At 45.3% G+C, this 16028-nt stretch overlaps 2 protein-coding genes across 7 annotated transcripts in view; both read right to left on the reverse strand.

Annotated features, from left to right (window-relative positions):
• Positions 1-263: 263 nt before the first annotated feature.
• On the reverse strand, positions 264-4020 carry LOC111951170 (ras-related protein Rab-1B). Its single transcript, XM_023969217.2, has 6 exons — positions 3680-4020; positions 3094-3166; positions 2896-2991; positions 2684-2779; positions 2463-2594; positions 264-2280 (listed from the first exon to the last, which is right to left on the reverse strand). Exons 1-6 carry the CDS (start codon positions 3691-3693, stop codon positions 2086-2088), a joined length of 606 nt encoding a protein of 201 aa, XP_023824985.1. The 5' UTR covers positions 3694-4020; the 3' UTR covers positions 264-2085.
• A 135-nt stretch (positions 4021-4155) lies between these two features.
• ehbp1l1b (EH domain binding protein 1-like 1b) overlaps positions 4156-16028 on the reverse strand; it is a 29035-nt gene continuing 17162 nt past the window's right edge. For 3 of the 6 annotated variants that reach the window (XM_070434636.1, XM_070434634.1, XM_070434632.1), the window contains 12 exons: positions 12221-13540; positions 11636-11981; positions 11329-11501; positions 11035-11083; positions 10355-10921; positions 10131-10182; positions 9913-9974; positions 7822-7942; positions 7551-7650; positions 7303-7376; positions 7037-7151; positions 4156-6685 (listed from right to left, as the gene is read on the reverse strand). In XM_070434636.1, coding sequence (XP_070290737.1) covers positions 6598-6685; positions 7037-7151; positions 7303-7376; positions 7551-7650; positions 7822-7942; positions 9913-9974; positions 10131-10182; positions 10355-10921; positions 11035-11083; positions 11329-11501; positions 11636-11981; positions 12221-13540 — 3067 coding nt within the window. In that variant the 3' untranslated portion in view covers positions 4156-6597. The remainder of the gene's footprint in view (positions 6686-7036; positions 7152-7302; positions 7377-7550; positions 7651-7821; positions 7943-9912; positions 9975-10130; positions 10183-10354; positions 10922-11034; positions 11084-11328; positions 11502-11635; positions 11982-12220; positions 13541-16028) is intronic. The other 3 variants (XM_023969205.2, XM_070434635.1, XM_070434633.1) reach the window with 2 other exon arrangements.

Here is a 16028-nt window from a genome sequence, read left to right on the forward strand (position 1 = left end):
CATACGTGTGTTGAGATCATGCTGTTTTTAAGTCATCCCGACATGAGACGGGGTAGGCCTACGAGAGCTAGAAGGTGAACGGCGTGAGCATGCACAACTCTCTGATGTCAGATGGTGTAAAACTCCAGCGGATTATCAGTAGCCTATAACAGCTTCAGACGAGCTACTGTTTCTGTGCTGACTGACCTCTACTGGTCATTACAGGTACCACATTCATCTGAAAAAATGACGTACAAAACAGATACACAGTGAACACACAATAATGGCAATAATAACAATAAACTTTATTACTATGGACTCCTAATATCTTCTGGGCATTAAGAGCATGTTACATTGTCCACAGCAAAGAAGAAATAACCATCATGCCGGAATCTTTCCATTATATCGCTTCCCTGACCAAAAGCCAAATTATTGAATTAGTGTATTAGAAATCATCTATTTTTCRTTTAAAGGGAAAATGTAAACCAGAGAGAATATATCAAGGAAGCCAACTATTTAAATGGGTCAAAATTCACTAAATGGAAAAACCCAGCAACCGTTTCCTGGTGTGTTTACCAACCATCCGCAAGATACTTCTTCATCAAAAAGGCAAGGATATCAATGGTGATGCTTAAGAAAGTGGAATTCCCAGACAGTCATCAGCTCTACAGTATTTACTCAGGAAAGCAAAAGTGTTCCTCTTGTTTGAAATCCCATACTAATTTGAGACCCCATACGAATTTGAGACGCTGGTGATTGTTCCTCTGAGGTCCATTCTCTCTCTTTCCCACAAACATGTCATTAGAAAAGACATATCCGAAACGACAAGTTTGAGCAAGCAGTTAAACGTGAAAACAATACACTCAAAAGCTAACTGTGGTAGGCTACGTAATGTGCCATACTCTCCCCAAAATATTGTCTAACAAATATCCAAACCTTGTTGCAATGCTGGACCATGGTGACTAATGGCATGAGCTAGTACTGTAACAATACATGTTACCTTATCATCAACCAGAGGGTGTCCGTACGGTATTATAGTGAGCATGTAAAAGGTCTAATGCTACTGGTACAGCAGCATTGTGACTTGAGAACAAACTCAACGCTAAAGGATTGGACATGCCTGAAAACCCCTGGATGTTAACAGCCAGCTACCACTCCAGACAGAAAGAACCAAATGCTGTTGACCTTTGGTTATGCTCTCATTCATCAAACAGCAATAACATACTTATTGCTTACACACTTTCGGGATTAGAAGAGAGAGAATCAAAACAATCCAAAATCACAGTAGTAAAACCACCATGTGATAATAGTGTTATATAACGATGATTARAACAGACATTAAAGATGTGGACGCCGTGATTGCAGATTTCCATTTATCATGTTGTCCCCACTTTGTGAACTTTGTTTTGATAGAAAGMCGGTTATTTACTTCACCCTGTCTTCTCTTTCTCCTCAACAGCAACCCTATTACAACCTATATATTATGCGCATGGGCCCAATGACAACTTCCAAATCTGAATCTCAATTCCCGAGAGGACAGATGATACAAACGGCGCTTGTCTTCACTATTTTTCCTCTGGAGTGTGTCCGTGAAGCCTCTGGTTTAACTGTCACAATGATTCCTCTTACTTCACCTTCTCACCATCAACGATCAGCAGTCTGACTAGGAACCACGAAGGCCATAAAGGGTAGTTATGTAGTCAGCCATAGTTGAAAGAACATCCATGATTTCTTTCGACCACTTGTGTGTGTGTGTGTTTAAACAGCCACTGCTACAGATAGATACTGGATTAGCTAAAAACATTTTTCATGCCTTACAAAGCCAACCACATTTATCAAAGATGATGTTTCCAATTCTGTGCACATTGGTGAATAAAATGAGAGTGTATGGGGGGGGGGGGGGGGCAACTKCTCCTTGGGTACAAACCCTTCTCACTTAATTATGGGCATAGGTCAAGATGAAAAAAAAAATGGGGGGAAAAAGTCAGTCAGTTCTTGAAGATCCCACCACCTCCATCACCATATTTTCCTGTTCTGTCAGCTCCATCCCAGCACTGTCACTCTACCCCTGGGCCTCTGGAGGTGAGAGGAGGGGGCAGGGCAGTCCTAACAGCATCCTCCTCCAGACTGCCTTACTGGGGTGCTATCAATCTTCAGGTTGGGCTTGTCTCCTCCCGTCGTGGCCCCGGGCCCCATGCGCTTCTTAATCTCGGCCGCCATGGTCATGAAGGATTGCTCAACGTTGGTTGCGTTCTTAGCACTGGTCTCGAGGAAGGGGATGGATAGGGAGTCAGCAAATTCCTGTTTGAGGAGGGTGAGACAGATGTCAATAACCAGTCKGACTGCAGTAGTAGGGTGCTTCCATTGCAAGTAAAACACAGTGTGTCCTAACAGTTGATAATTCAGCATGTCGACTAGAGTACACTTTATTCAAATACTGTGGTTCATCTGTATCAGATTCCGCATGTTTCCTGTGGACTCACCTTGGCTGTTGTGTAGTCTACTACTTTCTTGGTGGTGAGGTCACACTTGTTACCCACCAGCAGCTTGTTGACATTTTCGCTGGCATAGCGGTCGATTTCCTGCAGCCACTGCTTTATATTGTTGTAAGACTCCTAGAAAATACCTCAGTTATATGTGGTMAATAAATAAACGTTAACTCATAGATGTTAATGAATCTCCTTTGTGGAGGGGTGTCACTAACCTGATCTGTTACATCATAGACAACGATGATACCATGGGCTCCTCTGTAATAGCTGGAGGTGATGGTGCGAAACCGCTCCTGACCAGCAGTGTCCCACTACAGACATGAGACAMGAAAAACAAGATGTTAATTAGCTAAAACACTACATGGCTGCAAGCATGAACTGAGATGACACTTCCCGACTGCTGCCAGGCCTGCTGGATTCAACTCACAATCTGTAGTTTGATAGTCTTGCCATCCAATTCAATAGTTCGGATTTTGAAGTCCACTCCGATGGTGCTTATGTAACTTTCCGTGTAGGTGTCATCCTGAAATGTATCATAAAAAAACAACAACACATATATCAACAAACTCGCACAGACACACAGTATCCAAACGTTGATTGAAAGCTGAAAACGGATCGTTTTTACCGCAAATCGAAGCAGGAGGCAAGACTTGCCCACCCCTGAATCGCCAATCAGAAGCAGCTTGAACAGGTAGTCACTACGGGGGAAACCAGGTTAGAGGCTATCAAATAATGGTTAGAGACTAACATATATATTCTATCAAACCGCCAGCATTGACTTTCATTTAGGTCTCTGACGAGTTAGGCTAGTTTATACGCAATGCTGTCATTTCCATCTGAAATTATGTTATTATAGCTAACTACAGCTGTAAGGGTGTACGATGAAATGTCCAAGAGGAAAACGTGAAAGAAAGAGAAAGGTGACTAGACCCATATCTCCACTCCAGGTCATTCAACAAACTAGCTAACCAACGTTAGATCAATATTCTTATGCAATTTTATGTCAACATAGCTATTGGTATGATCATGACAACATTGTAACTACCATGTAAAACAACCCGATATCATAGCAGATGTTCGGAACAAATATGTAAACAAGTGATGACGCAATATATTTTGTTAAGCGTTTGAGTTAACTAGCTACGTCTCGTCATCCGCGGTTACTGGACATGGAGCTAACAAAAACAATAAATATCACAAACTTCACTCACTATTCAGGATTCATGGTGTGTCCAAAATACGTGTTTTCTCGGCTCTTGTCTGGGTCACACGCGTATCCTCTTGGTAGCTAGCTAGCTGCGTTGCTAACGCGTAGGAAGAAAGAATACTTGTTGTTAACGACGTTAGCTAGCTCGCCAGACCACGTTTGGCAAATTGTTCTACAAATTCACGAGCCAAGAGGCTGTGTATAGTTTCTTGGTTCGGTGAGTAAGTGTTCAGAGACTAGAATTCGTTTTGTTACTTCATACACATTCCTTTCTTTCGCGTGTTGTTTTCCTCTCTGTCTCCCTTTTTACTTGTCTTCTCTGGTCTTTTGCGGCACTGTGCGCAGGTGTCATTGAGTGATGACGTCAAATCGTGGTCCTACACAGGTGGGAAATGTAGTTCAGCCAAAAGCCCTTCATATGTTCTCTGGTTCAGCTGGCTCCGGGGATTCAACTGTGGCTTGTAACAGTACACTGACACGTTCTTACCAAAGGAGACTTATTTATTAGTCATGCACAAATGTAATAAATATACTGAACAAAAATATAAACGCAACATGTAAAGCAGTGGTTCCCAACCATTTTCAGTTACTGTACCACCAACTGTATTTTGCTCTGCCTGCATTACGCGTTAAGTACCTCATGTGCATTTTACCAGTAAGCCTATGGTCTCAGGAGTCTTCTCAAGTACCCCCCATGGTTAGGCCAAGTACCCCCAGGGGTCCTAGTACTACTGGTTGGGAACCACTGATGTAAAGTGTTGTTCCCATGTTTCATGAGTTGAAATAAAAGATCCCAGAAATGTTCCATTAGCACAAAAAGCTGATTTCTCTCCAATTGTGTGCACACATTTGTTTACATCCCTGTTACTGAGAATTTCTCATTTCACAAGATAATTCATCCACCTGACAGGTGTGGCATATCAAGAAGATGATTAAACAGCATAATCATTACACAGGTCCACCTTGTGCTGGGGACAATAAAAGGCCACTCTAAAATGTGCAGTTTTGTCACACAACGCAATGCCACAAATGTTTCAAGTTTTGAGGGAGAGTGCAATTGTCATGCTGACTGCAGGAATGTCCACCAGATCTGTTGCCAGACAATTCAATGTTAATTTCTCGACCATAAGCCAWCTCCAACATCGTTTTAGAAAATTTGACAATATGTCCAACCAGCCTCACAACCGCAGACCACGTGAAACCACGCCCTCCCAGGACCTCCACATCYGGCTTCTTTACCTGCRGGATTGTCTGAGACCAGCCACCCAGACAGCTGATGTATTTCTGTCTGTAATAAAGCCCTTTTGTGGGGAAAAACTCATTCTGATTGGCTGGGCCTGGCTYCCCAGTAGGTGTGCCTGGCTCCCAAGTGGTTGGGCCTATGCCCTCCCAGGCCCACCCATGGCTGCAACCCTACCCAGTCATGTGAAATCCATAGATTAGGGCCAAATGAATTTATTTCAATTGACTGATTTCCTTATATGAAGTGTAACTCAGTAAAATCGTTGAAATTGTTGCATGTTGAGTTTATATTTTGTTCAGTATAATAGCGCACGATCACGATAATATAGATATTGAGAAATGACTCCTCATTCACAGAACACAACGACATCCCTCCATGAAAAAGAGTGAACAAGTACCACATAAGATATGACAACAAATTAGAGGAAACCTATTCAAACAAACTCCCAATTTTCTTTTTAAACTTCAAAAATGTATTATTTATCATTCACTGGTTCAAACAAAACATATCGTGTTCGAAATATCATTTTTAAAAAGAGGCTGGGACAAAGTAATACGTCATTACATTTTCAGTTCTACCAGTGGTTAGTAACAAATCATCATCATCATCATCATCATCATCAGTGATAATAGAAATGTGAAACTAAAGGTCTTTGCTAAAAAAAATAAACATTAAAAGAACTGCAGTGCCAGGTTATAACAGAGTATAAATATTAATATTTACAGGATGGTATTTATTGTCCTGTATGTATTCCAAGTAGGACTACTAGCTTCTCTCTACAACTAAAGTTTCATGTTTGTTCACTGTCCTCTTTTTCTTTCATTTCTGGGTAGATTGATTGACTGTTCATATAGTATGTTCAATATGACACACACCTAACCCAAACATTTCTCATGCAAATGTCCAAACCATAAATAAAAGTAGGATTGAAAATACATCTCCACCAGAAGACATCAATACGTGGTACTCTCACAAACTTGAGTTTTTCGTCCAAACATCTGGGTCCAAAGTAAAACACAGAACGGTCAGTCCTCCTGTATACAGAGCCCTTTTAATATTTTGCGTGAAATCACCAGACCGTTCTTTTAATAGCCAGTTCCACCAAAGCATTAAGGCAAAGCGCAAACTATCTAATATAGTTGATTATCTTATATTGTCGGACCAGATAAGATCAATGAGATGTTTACAGATGTGAGAGTAGGCACTTAATTATGGAACCACTTATCTTCACGGTGGGCTAAATGTATACACACACACACACACATCTGTTACAGTGGGCTTTCTGTCTACTGAATGACAGAGTAAGGCATATTAACTGACTGAACTGTAAAGGTCCTCGTTTTTTTCAATCAAAAGTTTTAAATGGATGAGAGACCTTCCCAGTACAGGGGGAAATTTGGTTCAAGTATCTTCAAAGGGGAAGGCACACAGCTCCAGCGTCCCAGGGGACGTAATTGATCATTAATGACCAGTCCCAAAATCCCAGTTAAGGAGAGAAAACACTGCTTGACAATCATCCCATYGGTGCAGAGGGCTTTGGATTTGTTGCTGAGGTGGCAGGTTCCTAGGCTTGTTTCATACTGTGTAGGATGCCGAGTGAGTGAGAGCTTGGTATAAAKCAGGGATTGTGGAGGTTTAGTTCCTGGATGGGTTGGTATTTGTCGTTGTCGTCCCGTCTCTCACTGCAGCACACACTTGTCTTTGTTGCTGAACTTCCTGCGTCTAAGCTCCAGCCCCCGCTCCAGGCGCTCATCCTCCTCAACGGCCCTGAGGACACACACACACACATAAACAACCGGCACGCTACTGCATCATATCAAACATATGGAACATGCGAGTGTAGCACATGGGRACGTGTGAAACGTACTCCTCGGCCTTAAGTGTCCCGCTTGCGTCGCCTCGTTAGCTAGCTTTTGAGGCGGCGCGATCGGCTAAGACGCATGAGGGAGGACGGTCACGTGTGTTTGTGAGGCAGAGGTCCCCGAGTTCGCGCCAGGTATGGGCCCGCATCGGGAGGGAGGGGTACTMGCTAAGCGAGCAGCGTGACGTCCTATACACATGCTTGGTGTTTCATACTGTATACGCAATGGCTGTAACAAACAGATGGGCTAGTCTCACCCTCGCTCTTTGGCGTCCATGTCTCTGACCAGCTCGTCCCGCTGGTTGACCAGAGAGACCAGTTCCTGCAGCAGGAGCTCCTCCCGGTGCTGCTGGGCCTTAGTCTTCTGCCACTCTGAAGAGATGGAGGACGAGGGAAGATAACATCACGGTCATTATGCCCGGCCCGACTGCTTTAGGTCTACAGTCGTCTCACCGGTTGTGTTCAATGTAAACGAAGGTTCTGTTCAATGTAAACGAAGGTTCTGCTTATGCACGGGACTAACCTTCATTGGCCATCATGGCTCTGAGTTCTCTATTCAGTAGCTGAAATCTTTTCTCCAAGTCCTGCTCCTCCTGCCTGTGAATACAATACATTCGGTTAGCTGCCCTCTGCTGGGTACACAAAACAGAGCATACTATGGCACATGTAGTTAGATGGCAAACGTCAGGTCAAAACCATTTCCTAGTAACATAAACGTGTTACGTATTCTTAATGATAATAGATGTGTGAGTGGTCTGGTATGTGTCTTACAGCAACTCCAGGTGGTCCTGTCTCCTTATTAGGGCGTTCTTCTTGTTGACCAGAGTGAACCACTCCTGGATCAGCTTCTCTTCCTCGTCCCGGTCACTACCTGGAGCAAGGGCACAATGTCCACAGTTAAAATGGCACCTTAAAAAAGGTGCAGTTTTTGTTGTTGTTGTATATACTGAGAAAATGAATCYGTTGATAAGCACACATAACGGTATGCCTGACACGGTTCACGTTAGATTCAGCACCCTTTGATACCTTTTGTCATTCTCACCTGATTCCATCAGTCTTCTGAGTCTCCTCTCCACGATGCCTGCTCGGTTGTCGATGTGCTTCTGTTCACTCTCCAGGGCTTGCAGCTCACTCAGCACATACTGACTGGTGTCCTGCAGACGCTGACCATGAAAATACAGAGACACACATTGCCAAAACGGAAACAGACAACAGACAGATGGGAGGACATGTAAGGACAGACACACAGATGAACATAGATTGATGACAGACAGGAAAAGGTCAGAAGATTAGAAGGAGAAACCGGAATAAAGGCAAAGAGAAGACCAGGAAGTAAATATGATACACACACAGGTTAAGCCATGGACTAAGAGCCACAGAGGCCTAGCAGTAAAGGGGTAGTGACGGACAGGTAAGCAGGGTGGGCAAACTTTTGACGCGGGCCACAATGGGTTCTAAAATTTGACAGAGGGGCGGGCCAGGAGCATTTGGAGGGAGTGTTTGGGCCGGATATACTAAAGCATTAAATGTAGTGTGTGCAAACCTCATAGCACAGTAAGAACACTACAACCCAATTTATTAACTGTCTTTCAAATGTGAAAAATAGCCCTTATCAGTTAATACATTTGTCTCAAGGAATATGCAAGATATGGCATTTACATACTATTTCGCAGATACCGGGATGAGGAAATGTAAAATAGATTAAAATAACATACGCACTGTGATTTATCAAAGATTGCGTCTGTTTTTAATAAGTTTCAATCGAAGGTGCAAAGTTAAAGAAATCAACATTTATTGAAATAGGAATCACTTTCAACATTCAAAACATATTATTACACAACGAAATACTCAAGCTCAATAATACTACTTGTGTTAAACTCCGCAAAATCATGGATGGATTGTCCTGACCGCGCGCTCTACAAACTCGCCACGGACGCCCTCGCCTTCACGCGCAAACAGTACACGTGTATCGTTGCCAAGCACACAGACATAGGCTGTATTAAATATCCTACCTCAGCTGAAAATTTTAAATTTAAATTAAGAGCGATGTGCGGCGTGTTAATAAAGCTACTGTACCGCTGCTTGTGCGTAAATGCGCATTGTGCTCTTAATTAAAAGACGCACTTCCACTTCTCCATATGCATTTTTTCTTAACACAGCAGAAAAACTCACCATCTTCAGTGGGAACAGTGTTGTTGGTCTCCTTTTTTGCCAGTGCATCAAAGTCCTGGAGTTAGTTTTGTTGTGGCCAATTCTCGCTTAATGGTGACGTGAAACGAAGTGAAAAATTAAAGTGAAATAAAGAGAATACGCGCCACTCCAACAACGTCAATGTTTTTTTGAGTGCGCCATCTATTGGGGAAACGTGGGCATTGCAGGGAAAGGGGAAAAAATGAGGTTTTTACTATAATTTGACAAGTTTCGGCGGGCCGGATTAAAAAGCCTAACGGGCCGTATGGGGCCCGCGGGCCGTAGTTTGCCCAATGTCTGGGTTTAAGCCATGGACTAAGAGCCACAGGAGGCCTAGCAGTAAAGGGTAGTGATGGACAGGTATAAGCCATGGACTAAGAGCCACAGAGGCCTAGCAGTAAAGGGGTAGTGAGGACAGGTTAAGCCATGGACTAAGAGCCACAGAGGCCTAGCAGTAAAGGGGTAGTGACGAACAGGTTAAGCCATGGACTAAGAGCCACAGAGGCCTAGCAGTAAAGGGGTAGTGACGGACAGGTTAAGCCATGGACTAAGAGCCACAGAGGCCTAGCAGTAAAGGGGTAGTGACGGACAGGTTAAGCCATGGACTAAGAGCCACAGAGGCCTAGCAGTAAAGGGGTAGTGACGGACAGGTTAAGCCATGGACTAAGAGCCACAGAGGCCTAGCAGTAAAGGGGTAGTGACGGACAGGTTAAGCCATGGACTAGAGCCACGGAGGCCTAGCAGTAAAGGGGTAGTGACGGACAGGTTAAGCCATGGACTAAGAGCCACGGAGGCCTAGCAGTAAAGGGGTCGTGACGGACAGGTTAAGCCATGGACTAAGAGCCACGGAGGCCTAGCAGTAAATGTAAAAAGAGAAGCCTAAAGAGAATACAAATGTCAACAGTCAAGTGGATAATAAGATGACGTAAAGGTTTGAACTGACCAGAGTATCCTCCTCCTGGCATGGGACACTGGACTCCTGGACTGGCACTGGGCTCATTGTCTCTGCATACAGATCAAACAGTTAGACTGGTCGTTAGAATATTTACTGAACAATGAAATCACAGTGACTGCAGCCTTTCATATCACACTTAAGCATWGTGTCAATTTCTGTTGTCGACTCCTTCAGTTCAGGTAAAAATCTCCTGGTAAATTTCCTACCTGATTCTGAGGAGCCGTTCTTCACCGCTCTGTCTGATACACTTTCAGCTGACTGGACAGGAGACACAAACACAATAGATATTATAGGTAAAGAGAAACATGGCCTCGTGTCARTAGCAAAACATTGACAAATGAATAGAACATYAATCTCTGTTCAAATGCAAGAAAAGAGTTTTAAAATATGGGGAAATGGCTTGGGAGAAAAGACCGTATTCAGCATGTACCTCTGTGCTCTTGGATGTGCTACTCTGTTGCTCCAGCCCATCYCCTTCATCCATAGACTCACTCTTCAGCCGCAGGCGCCTTTTCTTCACCAGGTCGGCATCTCTCACGTGACCAAATCCTGATTTCGCTGCAGAGGCGTGTGACCTGGGTGGAGGCACTGGGGTCTGTGACCCACCCGCTCCCCCTTCCAAACCCCCAGCTCCGCTCCCCTTCTCCTCCCCCTTTGTCAACCGTTTCGTCCGAGGGGGTGGCACTAGGCTCCCGTTGGGCTTAGAGGCCTGTTCTGTCGCACTGTCCTCCAGGGAGATGCTACCTTCCTGTAGCTTGCGGGCACAGAAGCGAGCAGCAGCATCCACATCAGAACCCTGACTGGGCTCAGTCACTGCATAGCTGGACTGGCTGCTGTTGTGCTCTATCTGAAGAACACTCAGCTCCTGCCCYGTAAAGTGGGTGCGGATCTGACTCAGGTAAGTCATGACGATCAGGCGGTCTGGCACAGAGAGCAGTACCATGTCTGAGGGCTCCATTAGACGGGAGATGCCCAGCGTGGCAAAACCATCGAAGGCCTGAGAGAGAGAGGGAGGGGTCAGGACAAAAATGCTGACTTCTGTGTTCCTTATAGACATGATGTGTATGTATTAGTATACATAGTGATGTGCAGTAAATATGACTTTTTCACCTTCTTGTTGTTTAACTTGATGTCGTTGGTTTCCAGTGCCTCAAAATCTCTGAAAAAAACCCCACCAGTAGTTAATAGAAGGACACGGACGGAACTTCCTGGTACTATTTTGTGAGAACTTCGGCTGTATCCCTGTACAAAAGGTGGAATAATTATACCTTTCTTACATTCAGCTGTCTGGGWTGAGTCCAAGTACATGCACGGACTCATAATAAAGTTGCGTGACTTTCCACATTCAGACTAGGATGGAACATTGTCGGTGGGAATGTAACTGATTGGTGATTAAGAGCTTACATCTTGTCGGGATAGAAGTGGTGTAGGATGGCACAGAAAGCCAGGCCATTACGCCAGGAGGTGTTAAAGTTGGTGACCCTCACTCCCTTATACCCCTTCGTAACCTCCTGGCACCACTCCAGCAAAGACTTGCTGGAGGTGACCAGCCCGGGACTGGACACTGGCCCTGACATCTGAGAGGGACAGAGGGAGAGAGACCTGTTATAGCTACTGACATTCTCATTGACACATTCAATGTTCAGCTGTGTTTGAAATATAATGAACTGTTKATACCGCTTATAAAAGGAAATATGAGAATCAAATGCACCTCCTGGCTGAGGACTAGMGCATCTTTCCTAAAGGCTTCATCCTTGTCTGCCGTGGTAGTGGAGGACCCCGGGGCAACTTCCGGAAGGACCACAKGAAAGGACAGGGTTTTCAACTTGCTGCGTCGGGGAGGTACAATCGTGTCTGACGCTTGACCAGAGGTGACCCCCTTATCTGCTGAGGTCTGTCCATTGGACTGTGGCTCTTCACTGCCTGGGCTGGTGGCTGGGGGCTGGTCGTTCCTCTGGGTTGTGGTGTCTGGTGTGGATGGCTGGGCCACGTTCTTAGAGCATATCACTGGGACAGCCAGGTCACCGGACGTCTTTTCCCCCTCGGCCATCTCAGATCTAAAGGGACAGAAATGGTCGAGATAAGATGATGGGACAGCCAAGTAAAGGTAGCTGCTATGTATAACTTCTGATCTCGTTTCAGTTACTATACTGTCCTGCAGACAAACAAAAACAGTTGTGCACTGATCCAAGTCAATATTATTAAACTGGGCAAGGTGTTACAAGAGCCAGRTGACATGAGCTGATTAACGTCAAACCAGGCATCGCCAAAGCTAGACAATGTCCTGCCAACTTACTGTTCATCCACCCCATCCACTGATGTATCTACAGTGCACAGAGTAGCATCCTGTTCTATCTCAAGACCATCCTCCTCCTCGACCCCTGATTCAGGCACCTTCCCATTGAGGACTGTTGCCCCGGTTTCAGTCAATAACAAGCKCTCCTCTTGGGCAGGGACACAGTGAACTGTAGAGAGCGCACCGTTGTCTACTTTAAACCCTGTGTCAACAGGWACCCCATCTGTCACCGTTTCTGTCATCGAGATACTTTCCTCAACCTCTGCTGGCTCCTTTGACTGGACTGTCGAGTTCACAGCAGAGTCTGATGATGTCATACCCTCAGTGGTTGCCACCACCGGATTAACCTCAGTAATCGTTTCTGATGGGCTACTATTTGATGAGGAGGCGGCTATGGTAGAGGGCTCACAAATGATTTCCTGCTGCCCTTTCCTTCCATCTAGATCTAGGAGGTTTGGCTCAGGCCTGTCTAGACTGGCTTCCTGAGGGATCACTGGTAATGGAGTCTCTTGTTCCTCACTGGCCTCGGAGGCTGGGAGATCTTCTGGGTTCAGAAAAGGGTCGTCCTCGTGGAAGGAGGGGATCAGGCGTTTCCTGAAGCGCGGGGCAGGCACAGGCACGAACACAGGCACATCTGATGGCTCTTCTCCTGCCATCTGACTAATCTTAGCCAGCAGCAACATTTCCTCCTCGATTAGRCTTAGGTCCTCTTTGGGGGGTTCCGTAGTGATTACGTGAGGGACCTTGGGACATGTAGTATGTGTTCCAGGTTGAGAGGGCCGTAGAGGCCATGGGACCACTGAGCTGACAGCGACATCTTTCTCTGGGACATCTTTCTCATCATCAGCCTCCTTTGCTAGATGAGGCTCRTCATTGGCTCCCTTCTCTCTGGCTGTCACCAGAATGCTATCTGAAGAAGTCGTTTCCATGGCGAGGATTAGTGGTTTTGGAATGTCTTCCTCTTTAGCATCAGTGTTAAAAGTCTCCTTGATTAAGCTAGATTTGCCGCTCTCTTGTGCCATTGCCTCACTATCCGTATTATCGGGTGGTGGAACAGTTTTCTTTTTGATTGGTGGAGCCAGGCAACTGGCGACCGGTGCCGTGTCTTGACTAACTCTCTCTGGGCCTACTTCCTGAAGAGGCACTGGAGGAGTGCATTTTTTTTTYTTGCTGCGACGACGGGGAAGTGGCTCCAGTTGAATGGTTCCAGTAATAGGTCCTGCAGGGGGGGACCCCACTGATATGGCCTGCTGTGTGGACACACTATCAGGGCGGTGGACCTCGTGCGGAGCAGGTGGTGAAGAAGAGAACACCGCTTGACTGTGAAACAGAGATATCAACTGTTAGCCATCTGGCAAGGCTACGAGAGCAATTTCCCCAAAATGCAGACTGCCACACAATCCTCGACCACGCCACAGTCAAAAGGCARCGGTCCAACAGCCGAGGCGTGGCAACAGTAAACATCAACACGGCAAGCTCATCAGCTATGTCCAACATTTCACTGGGTTCAGTTTAAAAGTTGTTTGCAAAAACACTTTTACTTCCACATGCAAATGCACATTCAGAGGACTAACATCCAACAACTAAACCCTCTCCTCAGGCATGGTAGTAGACTGTACACAAAGATCTGAAGACCGCAAGTTCATGTGAAATAACTTGACGAGAAATCAGAAAAAAGATAAGCAAAGACAACTGTACCACTCCAGATGCCTGAGTACAAAAACCCAGCCACAACCTGACAGAGCTCCATTCCTACTACATGAATACAATCTGTCTCATTAAGCCATGCAGGAAAGGAGTGCAGAGAGCGACAGGAGCTCAGGCACTTACCCTGCATCCATGTACAACTCTGCTAGCCACACGGTGCCTATATCCTCCTGGCCCATCTCAAACTCCAACTCATCTGAATCGCTGTCAGGCATGAACACGGTCTTGGTCTTTCCCTTGATCGTCTCTTTACGGGCTTTAGTGTAGTTAACGATGGGGGTGGCGTCGTCGTCGTCATTGTCTTCCAAGCACACCTCATAAGCTATTTCATCCAGCTCTGCTTCTCTCAGTGGTGGGAAATCATCTGTACAGCTTTTTGCATCCTTTTCGTTTTCTACAGGTGGTAACACAGGTGGACGTACATCCTTCTCTGGTTTACCCTTCACAGTATTCGTCTCCTTCAGTGGTTCTGTGCTCTCCTTCAGTGGGTCTGTGCTCTCCTTCAGTGGTTCTGTGTCTCCTTCAGTGGTTCTGTGCTCTCCTTCAGTGGTTCTGTGCTCTCCTTCAGTGGTTCTGTGCTCTCCTTCAGTGGTTCTGTGCTCTCCTTCAGTGGTTCTGTGCTCTCCTTCAGTGGTTCTGTGCTCTCCTTTAGTGGTTCTGTGCTCTCCTTTAGTGGGTCTGTGCTTTTCTTCAGTGGTTCTGTGCTCTTCTTCAGTGGTTCTGTGCTCTCCTTCAGTGGTTTGGTAGTCTCTTTATGTGGTTTGGTGGACTCCTTCAGAGGTTTGACCTCTTGCTCAATTTTGGTGATTGGGTCCTTGAACATCTCTTGCTCCACAGCAGCTAAACACAAAGTCTCCACTAAGCTTAGCCTGCCAGTCTCTTCAGTTGTTTCATTCTTGTGGGTCAACTGGACCGGTGATGAGTCTGTGACCATGACTGGGAGTTCCTCCAATGCATCAGAAAAGGCTTCAGGTGGTAGGATCTCAAACTCAGATGGAGAAAGTGGTCTTGAGTCTGGTTCTCCTACCGCATCATTAGACATCATTAGGCCAGATGGCTGAAGTACGGAAGTCACAGTCTCATAACTAGGGAATGGGGATATTTGAAAAAATATTTAGGGGATATTTGAACAACGTTTTTAGGTTACATGTACAGCGGGCAAGGAAGATGCAGTTCTTTTTCAATGGACTTTAAGACATATTTCAAGGTGACATTCTACAATTCAAATTTCCATCAAATCTTTAAACATATACACAGAGTACAAAACATTAGGAACAACTTTCTAATATTTAATTACACCCCCTTTTACCCCCAGAACAGCCTGATTTTGTCGGGGCATGGACTCTACAAGGTGTCGAAAGGGTTCTACAAGGATGCTGGCTCATGTTGACTCCAATGCTCCAAGTTGACTGGATGTCCTTTGGTTGGTGGACCATTCTTGATACACACTGGATACTGTTGAGTGTGAAAAACCCAGCAGCGTTGCAGTGCTGGACACGCTCAAACCGGYGTGCCTGGCACCTACTACCATACCCTGTTCCCCCGTTTAAAGGCACWTAAAATCACCCTCTGAATGGCACACATTCACAATCCATGTCTCAATTGTCTCAAGGCTTAAAAATCGTTCTTTAACCTGTCTCCTCCCCTTCATCTACACTGATTGAAGTGGATTTAACAAGTGACATCAATAAGGGTTCATAGTTTTCACCTGGCCAGTCTATGTCATGAAAAGAGCAGGTGTTCCTAATGTTCCTAATGTTTTGTACACCCAGTGTAGATTTGAAATCTTTAAAATTGGTTGAAACAAACGTTGCCATTTAAGCTTCGCATCTTATTGACGACATGTTTTCATAAGCAAAAGCTGGCCTCAGAGTCAAGAGCACTTAAGAGTCCCTAAAATGCCTGTGGCCATGCTGATCAAAGATGTCAAAGCTGAGCAAGCCTCGGTCGCCCGTCAGACTTACCCTCTGTACAGGGCCCCCACTAATGCTCTCATGAAGACATCAACATCAAGACCCTCCTCCTGTACAGCTACGGGAACCTGCTCCAGCCTGTCCAAAACCTGCTCGTCTTCCAACTCCTCTCTTGTACTTRAATCTGA

Source organism: Salvelinus sp. IW2-2015, linkage group LG23, assembly GCF_002910315.2.
Source record: "Salvelinus sp. IW2-2015 linkage group LG23, ASM291031v2, whole genome shotgun sequence".
In the NCBI taxonomy this organism is placed as follows: domain Eukaryota; kingdom Metazoa; phylum Chordata; class Actinopteri; order Salmoniformes; family Salmonidae; genus Salvelinus; species Salvelinus sp. IW2-2015.

Excerpts from the sequence above, each read along its gene's own strand:
- LOC111951170 (XM_023969217.2), bottom strand. Across the intron at positions 2,992-3,093 it reads GCCTCCTGCTTCGATTTGCG|GATGACACCTACACGGAAAG; the intron begins GTAAAAACGATC and ends GATACATTTCAG. Across the intron at positions 2,780-2,895 it reads AGACTATCAAACTACAGATT|TGGGACACTGCTGGTCAGGA; the intron begins GTGAGTTGAATC and ends TCATGTCTGTAG.